The following is an 18,243-nucleotide window of genomic DNA, read 5'->3' as shown; positions in this document are numbered from 1 at the left end:
CGTTTCGCCTCTCATCCAAGGGGCTTCTTCAGTTCTAAGTGACTGGAGGGGATTTCCAGGTATTTAACCTTCTGTTTGCCAGTGTTTTGTGACATTGTTTTCTTATCAAGCGCTCATGTTGTTAAGGCAAGATCTTCCTATTTCCTGTCTGGTGCCAGATGTTTTTGACGAGCTTGATGGTGTTGCGTTATTTTACTTGCATTATTTTCATTTTCAGGGTTTACACATCAAAGGCACCCTGTCCGAGTCTGTTTCTGTACCCTTCTGGCCCGAGTGAACCAGGCCAAGACCCGGTCCAGGTCTTTAAAACCAGTAATGGACCGAACCGGACTGCTCTGACTCAGTCAAGGTGAATTGTTAAGACAGGAAAAAAAGTAAATTGGCTTTCAAAATAAATGTCAACTATGTTGCATAAGCAGTAGAAATGGATAGGGTTATGTATATTACAATCTTTTAAGGGGTATACCTTTTGCTCGGGATAAATTAAGGGCTCTGTAATAAAAAAAAAATATGTTGGTCATATACTGAATTTATTGTTCAGACAAGATTGGCCTCTTGCTTATAAATTTTGATTTATGAATATGGAATTTAACAATTAATCACGTAAAACAGTTTCTGACATATTCGGCGGATACAAACAGTGCATGTCCAAAGAAATGCAAATTGTGGTAAACCAAAACAAACTGAGTTCTTACTGAAGTAGCATTCACAGTGATATCTTTCTAAAGTTGCTGCAAATAACGGTCGGTTGAGTGAAAACAGTGAAGTATCCGGTTCTGAAAAGACGCTTAACCCGATCCGGAAGTCACGTCCTGTTTCTGTCTAACTTGACAGTGAGCAGCACAACACCTCCCGTGCAGCGGACTGACGGACTAACCTGACAGCGCATCCACCGGGAGACACTGTGGATATTACCTCAGCACGGTTTATATCCTGACATTATCCCTTAGCACGGTTTAGCCTCTTCGGGGCTAAATAAGGAGGAATCCTGGAAGCACCCGGAGAACCGCGGATATCTACGCGGCAGGGATGCTTCGTGACCAGCGGCAGGTGTGAGGAGATGGCGGGGGAGCAGCCGGCGGGCACCGGCCGGGTGGTGTTGGTGAAGAAGATCATCATGAAGGACGGGGCAGCGGTGGGTTAATGACCCGCCATTTTACTTATATTTTATTATTAATTTATCAAGCTGATCGATTGTTTATCCTGCTTTAATCCGCGAGATTTTAAATTGTGAATCAAATTGTGTAGACTGTATATTAAACCCAGTGAAACTATGCACTGTACACCTCAAAAGCCCTCATAGACAGTTACAGTTAGCCTTTAATTTCAGTCCAAAATGGTCGGTATGTTTATGACATAACAGGTTGTTAAAGTACGCAGGGAGACATTTATGTTTTTACAGCAAAATAACCAACAATAGTATCACTGAGGATAGACAACACAGCTCAAATTTTCTCTACGTTTCATAATGGATTGAAATGTTTATGTGAATGCCACCGTACAAAAATAAGAGTTGATAAATTACATCCGATTTAAAATGAATGAATGACTAAATCGAACATGAGCCCGAACAGAGATCTGGTCCAAAATGGCTGTTATAGTGGGATGAAGAGACTGTGTGTTGTAATGGAGACATGGCAGAGCAGGTTTAATGTGGCAGCATGGATCCATTATCTGTTACATAAGAGCTCTCCACTTGAAATACACTGCAGATTCAACACTGCTGTCTCTACCAGCGTCCATTTTAACATCCTTCATGTAAATAGTCTTTCATTTACATTATCCGAAGAAGGGAAACAGGAGCTCGCGGTTAAAATTGCCTTTATCTCAAAAGACAGAATTTTGTGTTGTTACAGCATCAAACAAACATGTCAAACCAGTGTGAGGATTTGCTGCTTTTCTCTGCTTTCTATCACTGTAAACTGAATATCTTTGTGTTTTGGGCTGATGGTTGGACATAAGACACTTGAAGACATCACCATGAGCTAATGCGAATTATCATGGACTTTTTTTATTTTATTTTTTTTACAATTTTCCCACACTTTATGAATTGAACAATTAATTAATTAATTGAAAAAATAATCAACAGTATGGAGACGCTCGAGGTCTATGAGAAATCATATAACAAAAATATAAATAGTTCAAATAATAAACAAAACTTAAGTGAATTAAAATGGGACCATACCCTTTATTGATTGATTTTAAGCAAAATTCCAAACATTATCTGGTTCCAGCATATGAAATGTGACGATTTGCTGCTATTTTTGGTTTCCATGAGGGTACAATGAATAGATTTGGGTTTTGGCGTGTTGTTAGTACAAAATTAGCTATCTGAATATGTCAGTTTGCACTCTGGGAAACTGTAATGGACATTTTTCCATCATTTCCTGATATTTTATTGACCATATGATCAACCGATTAAACAAGAAAACAATCTGCAGATTAATCACTATTGGAAATAAATGTTGCAGCCTCTAATAGCGGGGTTTCAGATCCTGACGTGTCTCGTCTTGTGATTGGTTTTGTTAGTAGATTATGGTGTAATTGCCAAGCTCATTAATTTTAATGCATTTTGTGTGTGATGTAGTGCCTCTGCTCTCTTTTCCCTGAAGGTTTATATTGTATTTGTTTTATTATTTTGTAAGTACAAGTTCTAATTAGTTTTTATGATGTTAGTGGAGGTGGTCTTTGTTTCAGGCTTTAAAGCACTGAAGAAACTCTGTATACAGTGACTTGGTAACATGCTGCACACGCTATCGGCATCTTGACTGCGTCAACTCAACTGTCTGAGTCAACTCAGACAGTCAACTATTTGACAGATTTGAAGTGTGTCAACTCTCCAGGAAAGTAGCAATTTTATCAGCCTCTCTCCCAGGATCAACACATTTGACACAACGCTGTGGCTTCATGGCCAATTAGCACTTCATATTGGTGGGGTAAGATGCTTCATTTGACTTGAAAAGTGTTAAGAATTACTGAGAAATTACTGAGAAACTACAATTAATCTATAAATAGACTGGTATGTAATACACAGGTAGGTATATATGTGTAGACATAAACAGTATGTAATAAAATGGCAATATGAGGTAAACATATTGTTTATTACCATATTATACTTTCAACCAATATTATTTTGGTTTTGACCAAAATGTGTCCTTAACACAGAGGACAGAAACTGTCAAGTACCAAAGGTTGGCATCAAATGTCTGGCCAGATTCATGATCTTATTTACTTATTCTTTGCTCTAACATTAAATAAATCATAATTTTGCTGAGTATTAGTTGTATGAAGGGAATGCTATGAGTGCTGCTTTTGTGACCAGTACTGAAACTAATGTATTATAATTAGAGCTTCAACAATTTTATCAATCAGCTGCCAACTATTACATTTATCGGCATCTATTTTAATTGTTAGTTGCAGTCCTAATCATAACTGCACTGGTATGGAAATGTTTAAAGATCACCAGATTTTCGCCTGAGTAGCTGTGAGGGCCAATGATGTCATGTCTGTCTAACTATAGCTAGATTTCCATGAAGCTTGCTGTAGATAGTCCTGCTCCCCTGAGGATGAACCTTTTAAATTTTAATGAACCCATGACTTTCCCTCCAGCACCACTCTCATCAGCATGGGGTTTGTTCTGTCCACCACTTTCATATTGTGGCTGTAATCTTTTGTTGGAGTCAAAAAGCCTTTGACTAACAAGTTGTATTTAACGTTAGACTAAAATAATCAGAGGCATTAGAGACATGTCAGTATACATTAAATCATTCACAAGTCAGCAGTGAACAAGTTCTCCAGTGGGAACCAAAGTAAGGCTGCAACTAATGGTTATATTTATTATTGATTAAGCTGATGATTATTTTTCAGTTGACTGATTCTTTGTTTAGTCTATAAATTGTAATGAAAATAACATGCTCACAGTGACAATACTAACATGCTGAGTTATGTTTTTACATGTTTGTACAAAATCTTATGGCAGTCCATCCAAATAGCTATTGAGATAATTCAGTCTGAACCAAACAGACCAACAGTATGATTGATAGAACCACGCTGCATGACTGAATAACGCCCATCACAGTTTCCCAGGGTCCAAGATGACGTCTTCAGATGTCTTGTTGTGTCAGACCAAAGGTCCAAAACCCAAAGATACTCAGTTTACAATGATATAAAACAAAGACAGGCAGAAAATCTTCCCATAGGAGAAGCTGGAACCAGACAATGTTTGACATTTTTGCTTGAAGAATGAGTAAAGCGATTATTTCATAATCTTTCCGTTGTAGCAGTAAACCAAACACATCACTCACTTACTGTTCCTCCTCCCTTTGGATACGCAAGAAGCTGAGACACATAATTTAGTAAAGTTCCCTCAAAATCTGCTCAGCTCCGTTTCAAGTATCAAAGGAGACCGAATAAAATCAGAAGATAACTGAAATCATCACCCTGTAATAATTATCCTCTACATATAGAGGATAATCTAAAATATATATATCACACAGACTCCCACTCGCTGACATGAAGGTTAATAGTACAGAGTGTCAAGAATTACTCATCATCTAAGAGTGTCAGTAGGCCGATAATCATTTCATGTGCAGTGCTCCAGTTTAATACTTGCTCTATTTTAATTTCAGTCAAAGTACTTGACAGTGTTAGAGAATTAGTTTACTTCCCAGCCAGCTCTTAAACAGACAAGTGCCTTTACACCATAAAATCATTATTTATTAAGTTTAGAATTGGTAGGTTTCTTTTGTGTGTGTGTATTAGTCTATAGTTCACATCATGCACTTTTTGTTTGTTAATGCTATTAAATTGTGTTAACAAAAATTCTCTTTATCTTTGTCAATATCCATGATTAGTATTGCACTGGACTTGCAAGAGACAAAATCAGTGCAGAAGATATCCTGACATTTAGTCCCTAGAATGGGTCAGTCTCCATAAACACTTGATCTTACAATACCCACAATGCAATTTGATACCGTCTTTCATTAGACTCTCGCTGCATGGAAACATCTTTTAAGCTCCGCAACCCCAGTTTGTAATGTAGGTGTTCTGCTATGAATTTGTACTTTCCAATCCCAAGCCAAGAGAACCAATGATGTCCTACCTGTGATGTCATTTTCACAGACTTAAAAATATCTCCTTGAAAAGGCCACTGAAGACATCATATATAACTGTTTTCACAGACTGAGCACCACTAATCTTGACAAGTAAACTTGAATTGTAGTCACATTAAAATTTAATAGTGATTGTAAAATATATATGTGTGTGTGTGTGTTGTGTGTTTCAGCTCCAGCAGGGTATCGGCAGGCCCAGTGTGTATCATGCAGTGGTGGTAATCTTCTTGGAGTTCTTTGCCTGGGGTCTGCTCACCACGCCCATGCTCACCGTAAGTAACAGTGTGTGGTGGAGGGAAGATGGTGGTCACATGTTTGCATCAACATCGGAGCATCTGATTGGGTTCGCAAAGAGCGGGACCTGCTCCCATTTGGGGAAGGCCACGCACTAGACGACTAGAAGTTTTCAAGATTCGTCACATCATGTCAGCAGTGTCAGTATAGAGACTCATCAGCACCTCACTGCGACGGCATCATGTCCCGTGTAATTAATGTCCTGTTCACCCGATCAGCGTCTGGAACGCTCTGTCTACTTTTTGCTTAAAACTAGGTCTTAGTATGAACCTCATTAATTGACTTTGTAAATTCTGACTGACCATTTTCTGTAGCAGTAAGGATGCAAATCTGTCAAGTACTGAAAACTTAAATTCTTCTTGACCACCTCAGATGGTGAAAATTCCAGTATTATACGCTGTAATTGGTGGTCAGTCAGAATTCACAGGACTGTAGTTACATTTGTAACTTTAGTTTGAAACAAAATCGGAGATCAAAAGTGTGAGATGGACGATAGTTGGGTCGCAGTTACATGCAAGTGAAATACAAGCCGTTACGCTTCAGCTGTAGACGGGCACACTGATTAAAACTGAGATGGATGTCGGAAAAACATGGCTGAAACGTGTCCAGTGTAGACACTGGCTAAGACAGATTCAATCTTGTGGAACAAGATACATGATGTGAATTTTCTGGAGCAAGATATGTTGTGGAGATTCAAACCTGACATGCCAGATGGTTTGTTACACAGAACCATCTGAGAAGTCAGCCTTGGAAACTGTTTGGAAAAGGGCAGGCACTTTCAAAAAATACTTGGGAGATGATTGGATGAACCATCTGTCAATCACCATATATCACTTTTTCACAGCAAATCCAGCTGTGAGGCAGCTGGATTTGCAAGATCACGCATGAATAGGACGTTGATTGGTCAGAACAACTGGAGGTTCGGACACAAGCACATAACTTGAAGCCTTACAGGATTCTTGCATGATCTTGAAATGTTGCGATCTCGCCAATCCAGCTGCCTCGCAAGCTAGTGGAGCAAGATACATGTTTTAAATCTTGTGGAACAACATACACAGTCTGAATCTTGTATAGCAAGATATGTGATTTGAATCTCGTGGAGCGAGATAAATAGATTGTATCTTGTGAAGCAAGAAACAAAGTTTTTATCTTTCTCCACAAACCATGAATCTTGGAACTGTGTTCCTCCATAATGGTGAAAACCAGTGGTTGTTGGCAGTGTTTTGCTGAGACTGTGACGTTGTTTAGGTCTTAGTAATGTTTTTGTTGTATCTCTCCTTTTTAGGTTTTACATGAAACGTTTCCCCAGCACACTTTCCTGATGAATGGACTCATTCAGGGTGTGAAGGTAAGAACTTCAACACTTCAGAAAAAAAATCACTGTTGCAGACACAAAGATTAGCATAAGCAAGGGTAGTGTTTGTTGTCACTAACCGACTCCATCTCTTCCTGTCAAGGGTCTACTGTCATTCATGTCTGCTCCTCTGATTGGTGCGCTGTCAGACGTGTGGGGCAGGCGGTCCTTCCTATTAGTCACCGTGTTTTTCACCTGCGCCCCAATCCCTCTGATGAGGCTCAGCCCCTGGTAGGACTCATTTTTTTCTTTTGGCACATAATGTTAATGTAATACAAGTCCATCAAGCAAGTTCTACAAAGCTTGACAGAAACAGAATCTGAAGCTTCTGAAGAATTAGATAATAATGTATCAGCCTGTGACCAAATTGTAACCAAGATTTGTACTTAGCGGGACATTTTAAGAGTTGAAAAATAAACTTGTCAGTGCCGTCTGGTGGACAAACTATGTCATGGTGAAACTGTTACATATCTTTGGTATTTCTGTTGTACAGTTTCTTGTCAGTTCACCGGCTTACATACACACCGATGCAGATATATCTGCGATAATAAGAGTTTCTCCTCACACCTGCTCATCCTCCAGGTGGTACTTCGCCATGATCTCCATGTCTGGAGCTTTCTCTGTCACCTTCTCGGTCATCTTCGCCTACGTTGCCGATGTGACGGATGAAAGAGAGAGGAGTACAGCCTACGGTCTGGTAAGGGCTCATGTTTGATGTGTTGTCCCTGAATTCAAACTACATATATACATCTAAAAATATATATACATATGTACAAGAGACAATTAGAATAATAAGATATGTTGTCATATGAATAGGTATACATTTTTCTGTTAATCGTCTACTGTCTGTAAACTTGTGACAGTGAAGTACTTTAACAAAACTGAGCAGAAACAAATTTAGTTTGTGTTTGCAGGCACTGAAAAACACTGAAAGGTTGAACGTTCTTACAGAGGGCGTCTGTAAAGTATCTCAAAGGACTCATGAAGGCAATGACATAAACATAACAATGACCTCATACCATCAGACCGACGGGAGGGTAGACGATGGTGTTGAATAACTGACACTGAATCTGCCATCTCAGAGCAGAAACTGACACGCCAGCTTTATCAGAGTACAGACATCCCCCCCTGAAAAACAACCTTCATGTTTGTCTTTCTAAAATTAGTACACACAAGTGTTACCTGCTGATTTAAATGGGGGCTGACACTAAAGAAGGATCTCCAACATTGACTGATAGGGAAAAATTCTCCACGCTCAGGGTTCTCCATCCTCTAAAACTCATCCCTCCTGTCCTCTAAACCCTCCAGGTGTCGGCTACCTTCGCGGCCAGCCTGGTGACGAGTCCGGCCATCGGGGCGTACCTGTCGGCCTGGTATGGAGACAACCTGGTGGTTCTGGTGGCCACGCTGATCGCCCTGGCCGACATCTGCTTCATCCTGCTTGCCGTGCCCGAGTCTCTGCCGGACAAGATGAGGCTCAACACCTGGGGGGCGCCTATATCCTGGGAGCAGGCAGACCCTTTCGCTGTCAGTAACAAATAATAAACAGCACAGTATCTGATTGGTTGGTTGTATGATTATGAACTCATAGCAGATTGATCTGTTTTTGTTTTGTAGTTGCATGAAGTCTTTTCTCAATGATTTGATTCTCTTCTCTGTTTTTGGACACAGTATGTAGAGTGGAGACCTGGGCGAAGGCATCTCAGTGTTCCTCAACACAGTAACATTATTTTGATAATTTAATGATGCATGGGGATTACAGTGTGTATGGAAGCCTGTTATTGCTAGCCTAAGCTAATAATAAAATACTATAAGGATACAGATCAGATGCATTGTAACATGCCCCTTTCAGTCTCAGGTGTTGATCAGAGACTAACTGATCGTCTGACCGTGCCGGTGTTGTATTTCCTGCCTCTCTGTCCCTCTCTCTGTCTGTCTCTCTCTCCTCCAGTCTCTGAGGAAGGTGGGTCAGGACTCGACGGTCTTGCTGATATGTATCACTGTGTTCCTGTCTTACCTGCCGGAGGCCGGACAGTACTCCAGCTTCTTCCTCTACCTGAGACAGGTGAGATAACGCTGCTGCTCCCCGCGGAGCTTTCCTACAAATACTAGCATTTCTATCAATACTAACGTTATTACTGCTAATATTACTACGACTGCTGTTTAAAGCCACTGTGTGTAGAAATGTGTGATCTCACACAGGACATTAAAAAATAGTTGACATTTTCATTAGGGCTGCATCTAAGGATTAGTTTCCTCAGCGATTCATCTTCAGATGATTTTGTCGATTCATTTTTTTATCTGTATATTGTCAAAAATTGTAAATCCACAGTTTTTTAAAGCCCAATGAGACGTCTTCAAATTACTTGTTTTGTCTGATCAACAGTCCAAAACCCAAAGATAATTAGTTTACTAGCATATATGACAAAGAAAAGCAGCAAATGCCAACAAGTGAGAAGCTGGAACTACAGAAAATCTCTTACATCTAAGAGATTACAAACATTTGATTTTGCCGAAGCTTTTAATAATCATTTTATTGCATCATGTGATCTGTTTAAAAACAACCCAACAGCACAAGACTGTAACCAGATCTCTTTTATTGAGTTAAAGCTTGTTGTAAACTCCAAAAATACAAATGTACGCATTTCACAAGACAACAAACCTTTGATGTTTCTACTCCACTCCCTACTCTGAATGGAAATCTAATAGATACACTACTTAGGAATTAGGACACAAAGTCCTCTGAGAGACTTAAAAGTTAATGTTTTGTTTTGATGTTGGACAGAGATACTCGAGATTGTACCCGTTAAACAACATCATGTTGTCTTTGATATGCTTTAAATATACTGTATATTAAAATGACAAAAGTATGTTTAACGTTATGTTCTTTTAAGTTGTGCTCATGAAATGTGTCATTTTATCAATGACACCTGCAGTAATAATCATAATAATATCTCTTTCTGTCCCTCCAGGTGATAAATTTCTCCTCCACAACCATCGCTGTGTTTATTGGAGTGGTGGGCATTCTGTCCATTGTAGCACAGGTAACACACACCTACACATATATTTACACATAAGCACCATTTACACTTGTCATGTCGATTATTTCATATTCAGATTAAATCAAGATGTGATTTAATACAGTTTAATTTGTTATTAGTTACATATACTGTGTACGTCTCAGTTAGCCGGATCACAAATCTGATTGCATGTGTCTTGGGTTTCTGGGTCGGCTGCACTCCAGCTCACCTGAAGCTGTTCTGTAACTTGTGCGCTTCAGAAGTTTACATACAATAACAGTTTAGCTAGCCAGCATACAGCTACAAGTATATTAAATCACATCTGGATTTTATCTGGATATGAGACACTTGAAATGACAAGTGTAAATGTGGCCAGACACACCAATAATCAAATGTGTTCACACTAGCACAACTGCTACTATTACTACTTATTATAGAGATACATTGTAATGATTTTTTGTGGGAGTACAAACAATTATAACAATTTTTAAATTCCCTTCTTCTCTTTTGTTGTCTTCTCAGACCCTCTTCCTCACTTTGCTGATGAGGACTCTGGGTAATAAAAACACTGTTCTGTTGGGTTTGGGCTTCCAGATCCTTCAGCTGGCCTGGTACGGCTTCGGATCAGAGCCATGGTGAGATCTGTGTGTGTATGTGTGTGTGTTTTCTGTGACAGCAGCAGGGGGCACATCCTACACTGCTACCAACTGCCTACGATCCAATCAGCGGCTTGTTACTGTATACTAGAGTGTGATTCTTTGCACCTATATGTCATCATGCAGCCAAGTAAAATGTGTTGTAGCTTAAAATAGAGGGAATGGTTAGCAATATGGCTCAATTAATATAGCTAACTAATATCATAAACATTGTTGATTCGTCCAGACCAGGTAATGAAACTTTGAAGCTGATGCTGGTGAAGAGCTATAATTCAGGGAAGTTTGTTTGCAATTTTTATTTGATAAAAGACTTCAGTTATTAATTGACCCTTCACCAACCCACACGCCAGTTCACACTAATAACGAGGGCAGATTTACCACTCAAAATTCAAGGTGAAACAACGGGTCAGAAGTAGACAGAAGCAGCTTCTTAATTCAAGCCAGAGATTCTGCCGGCTGAAATTTTGATATTTTTTTGCTGACTTAAAGGGGTGTCTAAAATATGTACTTGATGGGAACATACACAGTATTATGCTAAAAGACTGTGGCAAAAGCTATGTCCCGTACAAAAATTCAACATCCTTCCCAGTTGATGATCCATGTAGAAGACATGGAAATAAAGGTGCAGCACTGTTCTCGTATCAGTCTAGAGCTGGTTAGTCCTAGTATGATAAGGAAAAATGTAAAATCAGATTATTTTGTTCTAATATAAGCCTGTTTAGCTGCTTAGCATCACATACTTCTTTATATTTTCAAACAGTGTTTTCACTTTTAATGTTACAAGAGAGAAGACTTTTACAATGAGGACTAACTGATGTGTTTGGTAAATGTAACGCTATCTCTAAGGTTAGCTGGAGTGTAAACAGCCCTTCGTTAGCTACATTAGGTTAGCCTAAACTCTGATAGCATGTAGGACTAGATACCACACGGTGATGTACTAGTCGTGAACAGGGATTTTTTTAACATAACCTGTAACACCATAAATTAATATAGTTAGTTAATGATATACTGTATTTACTCCTGGTATTGGAACATTTGGTTACTACTGTTAGCTGGACATGCTAACAATTGTAGCTTATGATAGAGCAGATAATTACACGTTTTCATCCATTCCTCACACTTTTGCTGTTGATTTTTTGGTTTGGAAAGGCTAAAAAAAAGACACCATCCTGCAAACTTTTAATACTTACTTACTTTTAAGTATCTCTCTTACTACAGCAAGCAGAGCTTGACAGGCCTCCTGTGCCTAGTTACAGTTGCTAAGCTATGATTGGACAGTTGCTGTTTGGAGGAGGGGTTTAGCGGATGGTCAATTGATTGTTTATTATTGAGGTCATAGTGGGTGTTGGTGGTATACTGGGTTGTATTATATTGAACGGTGTTCCTAATATTTTGTCCGCTCCATTAACATATATGAGGGAGGCAAAATATTAGGAACACTTTTGTATGTGTATGTATAAGCTTTATAAATGTAGAATTTATGGCAGAGCTGTTGTATTGGATTGTATTAGATTGCACAGGTGGATCTAATGAAGTGGCCGGTGAGTGTATGTTCCATTAATAAATACTTTAAGTGAATACAACTCTAGTCTACATCACTGGCAGCTGCTCACACCTCTGCATCTCTCTGCAGTAAACACTGCTTCACAGGAAGCTATTATTAAAATGGTCAGACCGATGTCAGATACTCAGCAAACTGAAAAACAGTATGGACGATATCACAAAGAAGTCAGATGTACACACCTTTAACTGTGTGTGTGTGTGTGTGTGTGTGTGTGTGTGTGTTAACAGGATGATGTGGGCAGCCGGTGCTGTAGCAGCAATGTCCTCCATCACCTTCCCAGCAGTCTCTGCTCTGGTGTCACAGTCTGCTGATCCTGATAAACAAGGTGACAAAGAAAATCTCCCCCTCTCCTCTTTTGTCCTCTCCTCTCCTCTCCTCTCCTCTCCTCTCCTCTCCTCTCCTCTCCTCTCCTCTCCTCTCCTCTCTTCTATTCTTCTTACCTCTCCTCTCTCCTCTTCTCTCCCTTAGATCAATAGGTCATTGTGTTATTATTGATTTTTTTTCTGATGGAAGTTTGTTTTACTAAACCAGGCAGTGAAATCAATCCACTGCCAGCTCTGCCAGCTAAATATATGAGCAGATACAGTATTCACTGTGTCAGCAACAACATACAATGAGCCGACCACACTATACTCAACATACTGATGACCCTTCCCCCACCCCCCCCCCCCCCCCACTAGATGAGTTGACCTGAGTGTCTCTTCCTCTGCAGGTGTGGTCCAGGGAATGATAACAGGAATCAGAGGTCTGTGTAACGGTCTGGGTCCAGCTCTGTACGGATTCGTCTTCTTCCTCTTCAACGTCGAGCTCAACACCATGGACCCCATCCAGGGAGACTTCAACATCGACCCCCTGCCTCTGCACAGTCCCACTGAGGTATGATATATGTTCACATACACCTCATCCCTTTTTAGGAATTTACTACCCAACAAGTGGAGTAGTCCTTGAAAACTCTCAATCTCAGATTTTTTATCTTTGACCTGATGATGGCGCTAAATGAAAAGACAGTCACCAAAGTGATAATTCCTCATCTGTAATATTCAACATGAGAAACATTTACTCAGGAATGAAACAGGATCAGGTGTGAAACTGTCTGGATTGACAGCAAGGTTGGAACAAGCCAAATCTGAACCTGCAGTTTAGTGCTGAAATGTTGAGTTGATCAATCGGTTAGTTGGTCAGAAAATGTATCTACAACAACTTTGATAACAACAATGTTTTATATCATTGTGAGTTGAATATCTTTGGGTTTACGACTGTTATTTGTTGGCGTCTGGGAATTTGTGATGAGCATTTTTCACAATATTGTTTAATTTTTCTATTTCTATTCTATATATTTCAGTTTCATTTCATTTTTAAATTGTGGACATGTTTTAGTTAGTTGAGCTCCAGATGAATAAAATGATCTCTTTTCTCTCTTTTAGCGAGCTCTCATCCCCGGCCCACCTTTCCTGTTGGGGGCGTGTACCGTGGTCGTCGCCTTCCTCGTCGCTCTCTTCATCCCCGAGAAACCCTCCCCTTCCTCCTCGTCCTCCCACCTGTCCCTCAGCGACAAGCCCCACCCAGACAGCAAAGAGTCGCTGTCCTCGCTGGCTGGCGTTCACATCAACACGCCGCTCCCCGGCAGCGACGAGGAGACGCCCCCCACCGCCAGCGACGAGGACTTTGAGCCGCTGCTGCAGGACAGTATCGTTTGATGGATAGGTGAAAGGACCACAGAGAGTGGGACTAACATCATGGTTTGATTGATTGACATTTTGTTACCAGCAAAAAGAACCAGTAACACATTTTCTTTGCCACAGGGCGGGACTTTTGATTGTCGGAAGATTGTGATTGACAGCGAGAAGCTCCAATAGTATTGTTTCTTTGCCTGAGGGCGGGACTAACATTACTTCACTGATGAGGAGCAGTGGCAGTAACATCTTCTGAATGACCAATAAAAATAATTCTTAAACAAGGTGGCGGGAGCAAAGAGCTGCAAATAAGATGTCATCATTTGATTGGACAGAAGAGACAAAGAAGATTATTGTAGTGAGAGGACGAGGGCGGGGCCACAGGACACCACGGTTAAAATGGAAACCATCGTTTGATTGACAGGTGTTTTTTATGGGAAGAGGCTCGTTTTGGGAGACGCCCACTTAAAATGGGAAAGAGAAGTATTTTTGTGGTTTTAATGGAAGGATTATTGATTATCTTTTAAGCTTGAAGTTGTTGATTGTTTTTGTGATAAACAAGAAAAGGTGTTTTTACCTTCAGCTGTATCATTTTGAAGCCGTATTTTAATGCCGTGTTTTATTTTTTATCGGTTATTGTACAAAGGAAACATGTCTGCAACATATTTACAGCAGCCAAAAACATCAGTGTTGTTTTGTACACTTTTTTTGTTGATGAAGAACACATTTTTTGTTACAGTTTTTCTTTTTGGCAGGGTAAACGGGATTTCTATTCTTTTTAAGTGTACAGTATCTTTACCTGCCATGAGCTATCGACGCTTACAAGGTATGAATGTGACGAGCTGAGAGATGAGTCAACTACCTAAAATCCAACATGTCAAAATATCACTTTTAATACTTATTTTCATCTCAAAGTAATTTTCTGTCCAAGTTTTCTCTTTAGTTTTAATTTCTTGAAATTTAATCCAGAACATGAGAGAGAGAGAGAATTGTTTTAGACAATGTTTTGGTTACAGGGCCAAAAATATGTTTATTTTAGATACCTCAGAAAATTATGAGAGACAAAAAAAAATCCTGAATGATACAGGATAAATAAAATAACAGAAAACCTCACGGTATTTCACCAGTCAGCGTCCCCGTTTGTCACTCTACCTCAGATCAGTGTGTTTTTGAATCACACTCAACCCAGATTTACTCATCTTCTATCGTGTTTGTTTTATTTTTATATCAAAGTCACTTTATAAGAGTGCTGCTGGATGCTGGCAGTGGGAAAACCTCAGAGCTGTAACTCGGGTGTCCGACAGTGTTCGCACCATATTGTTTATACTTCCACTCAATTTTTTATCTTAAATTTCAGTGAGAAGTGCTTCTGCAGTCCACACTGTCTATGGTACAATTGGGAAATTTGCAAGTCAGGTACTAGAAAAACTTTTTTTTTTTTCTCACAATAGATTCTTCAATTAGGTGCAAATCCAACCATAACTGACACTGTAACTTATTGTTTCCTATTGTATCTCTGAATTACATTCCTTAAATGTTACCAACTTGTTGTTTATATCTATTTCATGCATTTTTGAATATTTAATGATGATATTTTAGCAGCAGGTCACCAATGGATTGTCAGAATGACATCAAATTTGGTGTCACCATTGTGTATATGCTCCAGGTTATTCATACCAAATTTGGTGGCATTATGACACAACTGTGCTCTTAGATCACCAGTACATCTTTCAAATGTCACCAAATGTGGTTTGCACACCCAGTACATGCACCAGTGTTGTAATACCAATGAAAAACACATTTGATAAAGTGAATATGTAACATTACTCTGCTTTCCAATGGCGCAGAAATGCCACTAATTGGCAGCATGACACCATGGACTTGTAAATGACATGGCTCCTCTGGTCGTTGGGCCTTCGATGTGCTTGGACCCCACTGTACCTTCTTGTAAGTCAAGTTTTTACTTGACGTGAGAGATCAGTTTGAAAATTGCGTGCAGAGTGTGTCTCATAACCCACAGTCCTTCACTGTGTCGTTTCACAAACATATATTGCAGATTTGAGGGTTTTTTTTACCTGACACCAGTGATATTCCTGTGAATTAACTTATACTTGAAGCAGACAGACAGATATTTTATGAAAGCTTTAGAGATTTAGGAACAAATGCTGAAGAGTTTTAACATTATATAAGTGGCACAGAGTGTACATAGTTATTTGCTTCATGACCTTAAAATGTAAATGTAGATGTGAATGACATTATAGTTATATAATGTAAGTGAAGTGTGAGATTGACCTGGTTATTGTGGTTGATGTGTAGCTCTATGGCACTAACAGTCTGGGTTGTGGGTTCAGTTCCCCTCTTGCAGCTGAGTGCTTATATAATCCACCCACAGGCTTCATTACAGCCTCAGTATGAACAAAAATCATCCTGTTGATGAATCTATTCTTAGAGCCTTACCAGTAGTGGGGTTAGAAACGTAAAGTTTGTGCTGAGCACGGCAATAGCGAAAAGGTCATGAGGTCTTTACAATCTAAATGCTTCATCCATGAAAATTTCATTACATTCTTATGGAAAATACTCATCATTTCTAACTTTGAATTGTAATAAACTGTCCTCAATTCAACCTGAAGTACAGAGGACATGACCTCAGTGTCTTCAGTGTCAGCTGCAGCCCTGATTTCCACCACATGTGACTCTTTTTGTAAGAATAATCCAAAAGATAAATGGATGCAAAATGAAAATATCTTTTGTTTTAATTACTGTGCATTCAAATTCATTAACTGATTCATGTAATCATTCTGCTTTTGATGTTTGTTCAGATTAGACTGTGAAACAAATGATTTCCACCATCTGTTACTTTCTCCTGAGTATGTTTACATGCACACTAGTATCCTGGTAATCAGTCTAAGTTTTATCGTCTTTGGTTACATTTGAAATTTGATGTTTACATGGAATAATTGGTAAACTGTTCATTCATATCCATGCATATCTTCTACTTTTTTGTAAAAATTTGAAAGGTGCTGGATCAGAGTGTGTTTAGTTTTATGTATTTATGCAGGAATTCTCCTGCAACTGATCAGCATTTCAATTATTCATCTCATCTAATCCAAACTAATATTTCAGTTCTTTCATCAGTGAAAGAGTATGTTTCCATTCATCACTATAATGACAAACATGTCTGATCACTGCCATCCATCTTTTGAGATTTTTGGCTCACTAATATCCCAGTTTCTTTTTAAATAACCAAAATCACATAATTCAGGCTTCTGAAAACCAGGATAAGTGATAATCCAGGTTTACTGTGAGTTGTTTTAAGTAGGATATTAGTGTGCATGTATACACTCAGTGTGATTTGACTGGCGTTGACACCTGCTCAGTTAGTTCAGCAGCAGAGTAACTGACTCAACAGTGTAAATATTGTACATGGATTGGATGTCTGTATATGTGAAGAAATGAAATGTACATGGGATTCACTGTAAATAACACTTTGTCTGTCTGTTTTGTCTGGAAATGTACAAGCCAGTTGTTTGTTATTGGAAATTAAAACAGAACAACACTTGGCATCTGCATCAGGTGTCTGTTTTTCCACAGTGGTATGTCGATTTTTTTGGATGTGTATGTCTTTTGTACAGAGATTTTTTAATGGTGTACATTTGACTTATAATTGTAATTAATTATTGACTACTATTAACTATTATTTGTTTTTTATTATTTAATCTAATTAATAAAATATTCTATTATTCTAATGAATTAATTATACTTTTTTATTTATTAGTAAATAATAAAGTTTATTTATGACCTTCCTAACAGCAGTTGACAAAACAATCTTAACACAAGGTCCATTAGAAAGTGTTCTGGAGCTGTCAGTTGTATCACATGATCTTCCTCAGGCGATGGAGTTGCCCTGTTCTCGTGGAATCGTACACGTCGAAATTTCCATTTTTCGGAGCACTTTGAGGACTTAAATGTTGGCTTAATAGCCCAGATGGAAGGTTCATTCTTGAAATGATGGAGAGCTCCAGAACAACTACATGGACTTTGTGGTGAGACTGTTTAGTCAACTGCTGTTTCCAAAGTCAAGGTGAAGAATGAACTTTTAGCCTCAACTTATATAGTAGTCACAATAGATTTATTAAATTCCCCCTCCACTCACAAATGTGTTTTTCTTCTTGTTACTTCAGTTGGATATTTGAGCTTCACTGTGCAGAATGATGTATGTTCAGTTTTCACATTCATCTACCGAAGGGGGAAAGTTTCTCTGTGCTCACAAAATCCAAGTTTAAGGCACGTGACTACGAGCATGATTTGTGACATCACAACTAGTTTGGAAGCCAATTCTGGTCCAATATTCAACTTACACAAGAGTGATGTGGAGACTTACAGCCTCCGGTGCACAAACACTGAGAATGGACTTTTCAGACAGTCCAGCAGTTAAACTTTTAAAATTAACAATACTTGCCCATAGATTCTGATTTTTTTTTTATGAAGGAGAGAGAGGATGTTGTTTTAAGGATTTTAATGAGATAATTAAACTTTTTTGTGCAAAAACCCATACTAGACACAAATTATAA

General features: G+C 39.0%; 1 protein-coding gene across 2 annotated transcripts; it reads left to right on the top strand.

The window, feature by feature from the left end:
* Positions 1–814: 814 nt before the first annotated feature.
* Positions 815–17,233, top strand: mfsd14ba (major facilitator superfamily domain containing 14Ba). Of its 2 annotated transcripts, XM_044333713.1 has the most exons (13): positions 815–1,135; positions 5,285–5,383; positions 6,691–6,753; positions 6,863–6,990; positions 7,342–7,456; positions 8,068–8,286; positions 8,711–8,824; positions 9,732–9,803; positions 10,302–10,414; positions 12,227–12,324; positions 12,712–12,875; positions 13,424–13,703; positions 13,802–17,233. In XM_044333713.1, exons 1-12 carry the CDS (start codon positions 1,061–1,063, stop codon positions 13,694–13,696), a joined length of 1,533 nt encoding a protein of 510 aa, XP_044189648.1. In that variant the 5' UTR covers positions 815–1,060; the 3' UTR covers positions 13,697–13,703; positions 13,802–17,233. The 2 variants fall into 2 exon arrangements, with proteins under 2 accessions (XP_044189648.1, XP_044189647.1); XM_044333712.1 differs by having other exon boundaries at positions 13,424–17,233.
* The last annotated feature ends 1,010 nt before the right edge of the window (positions 17,234–18,243 follow it).

The sequence above is a fragment of the Thunnus albacares genome, chromosome 18, assembly GCF_914725855.1.
Source record: "Thunnus albacares chromosome 18, fThuAlb1.1, whole genome shotgun sequence".
Lineage (NCBI taxonomy): Eukaryota > Metazoa > Chordata > Actinopteri > Scombriformes > Scombridae > Thunnus > Thunnus albacares.
The sequence above is the reverse complement of the archived record's forward strand: the minus strand, read 5'-3'. Positions and strand labels throughout refer to the sequence as shown.

Bases quoted from the DNA above. Each gene is read 5' to 3' on its own strand.
- mfsd14ba (XM_044333713.1), top strand. From the start codon at position 1,061: ATGGCGGGGGAGCAGCCGGCGGGCACCGGCCGGGTGGTGTTGGTGAAG. The intron at 8,287-8,710 runs GTCAGTAACAAA...TCTCTCCTCCAG, and splicing joins AGCAGGCAGACCCTTTCGCT to TCTCTGAGGAAGGTGGGTCA. The intron at 8,825-9,731 runs GTGAGATAACGC...CTGTCCCTCCAG, and splicing joins TCTTCCTCTACCTGAGACAG to GTGATAAATTTCTCCTCCAC.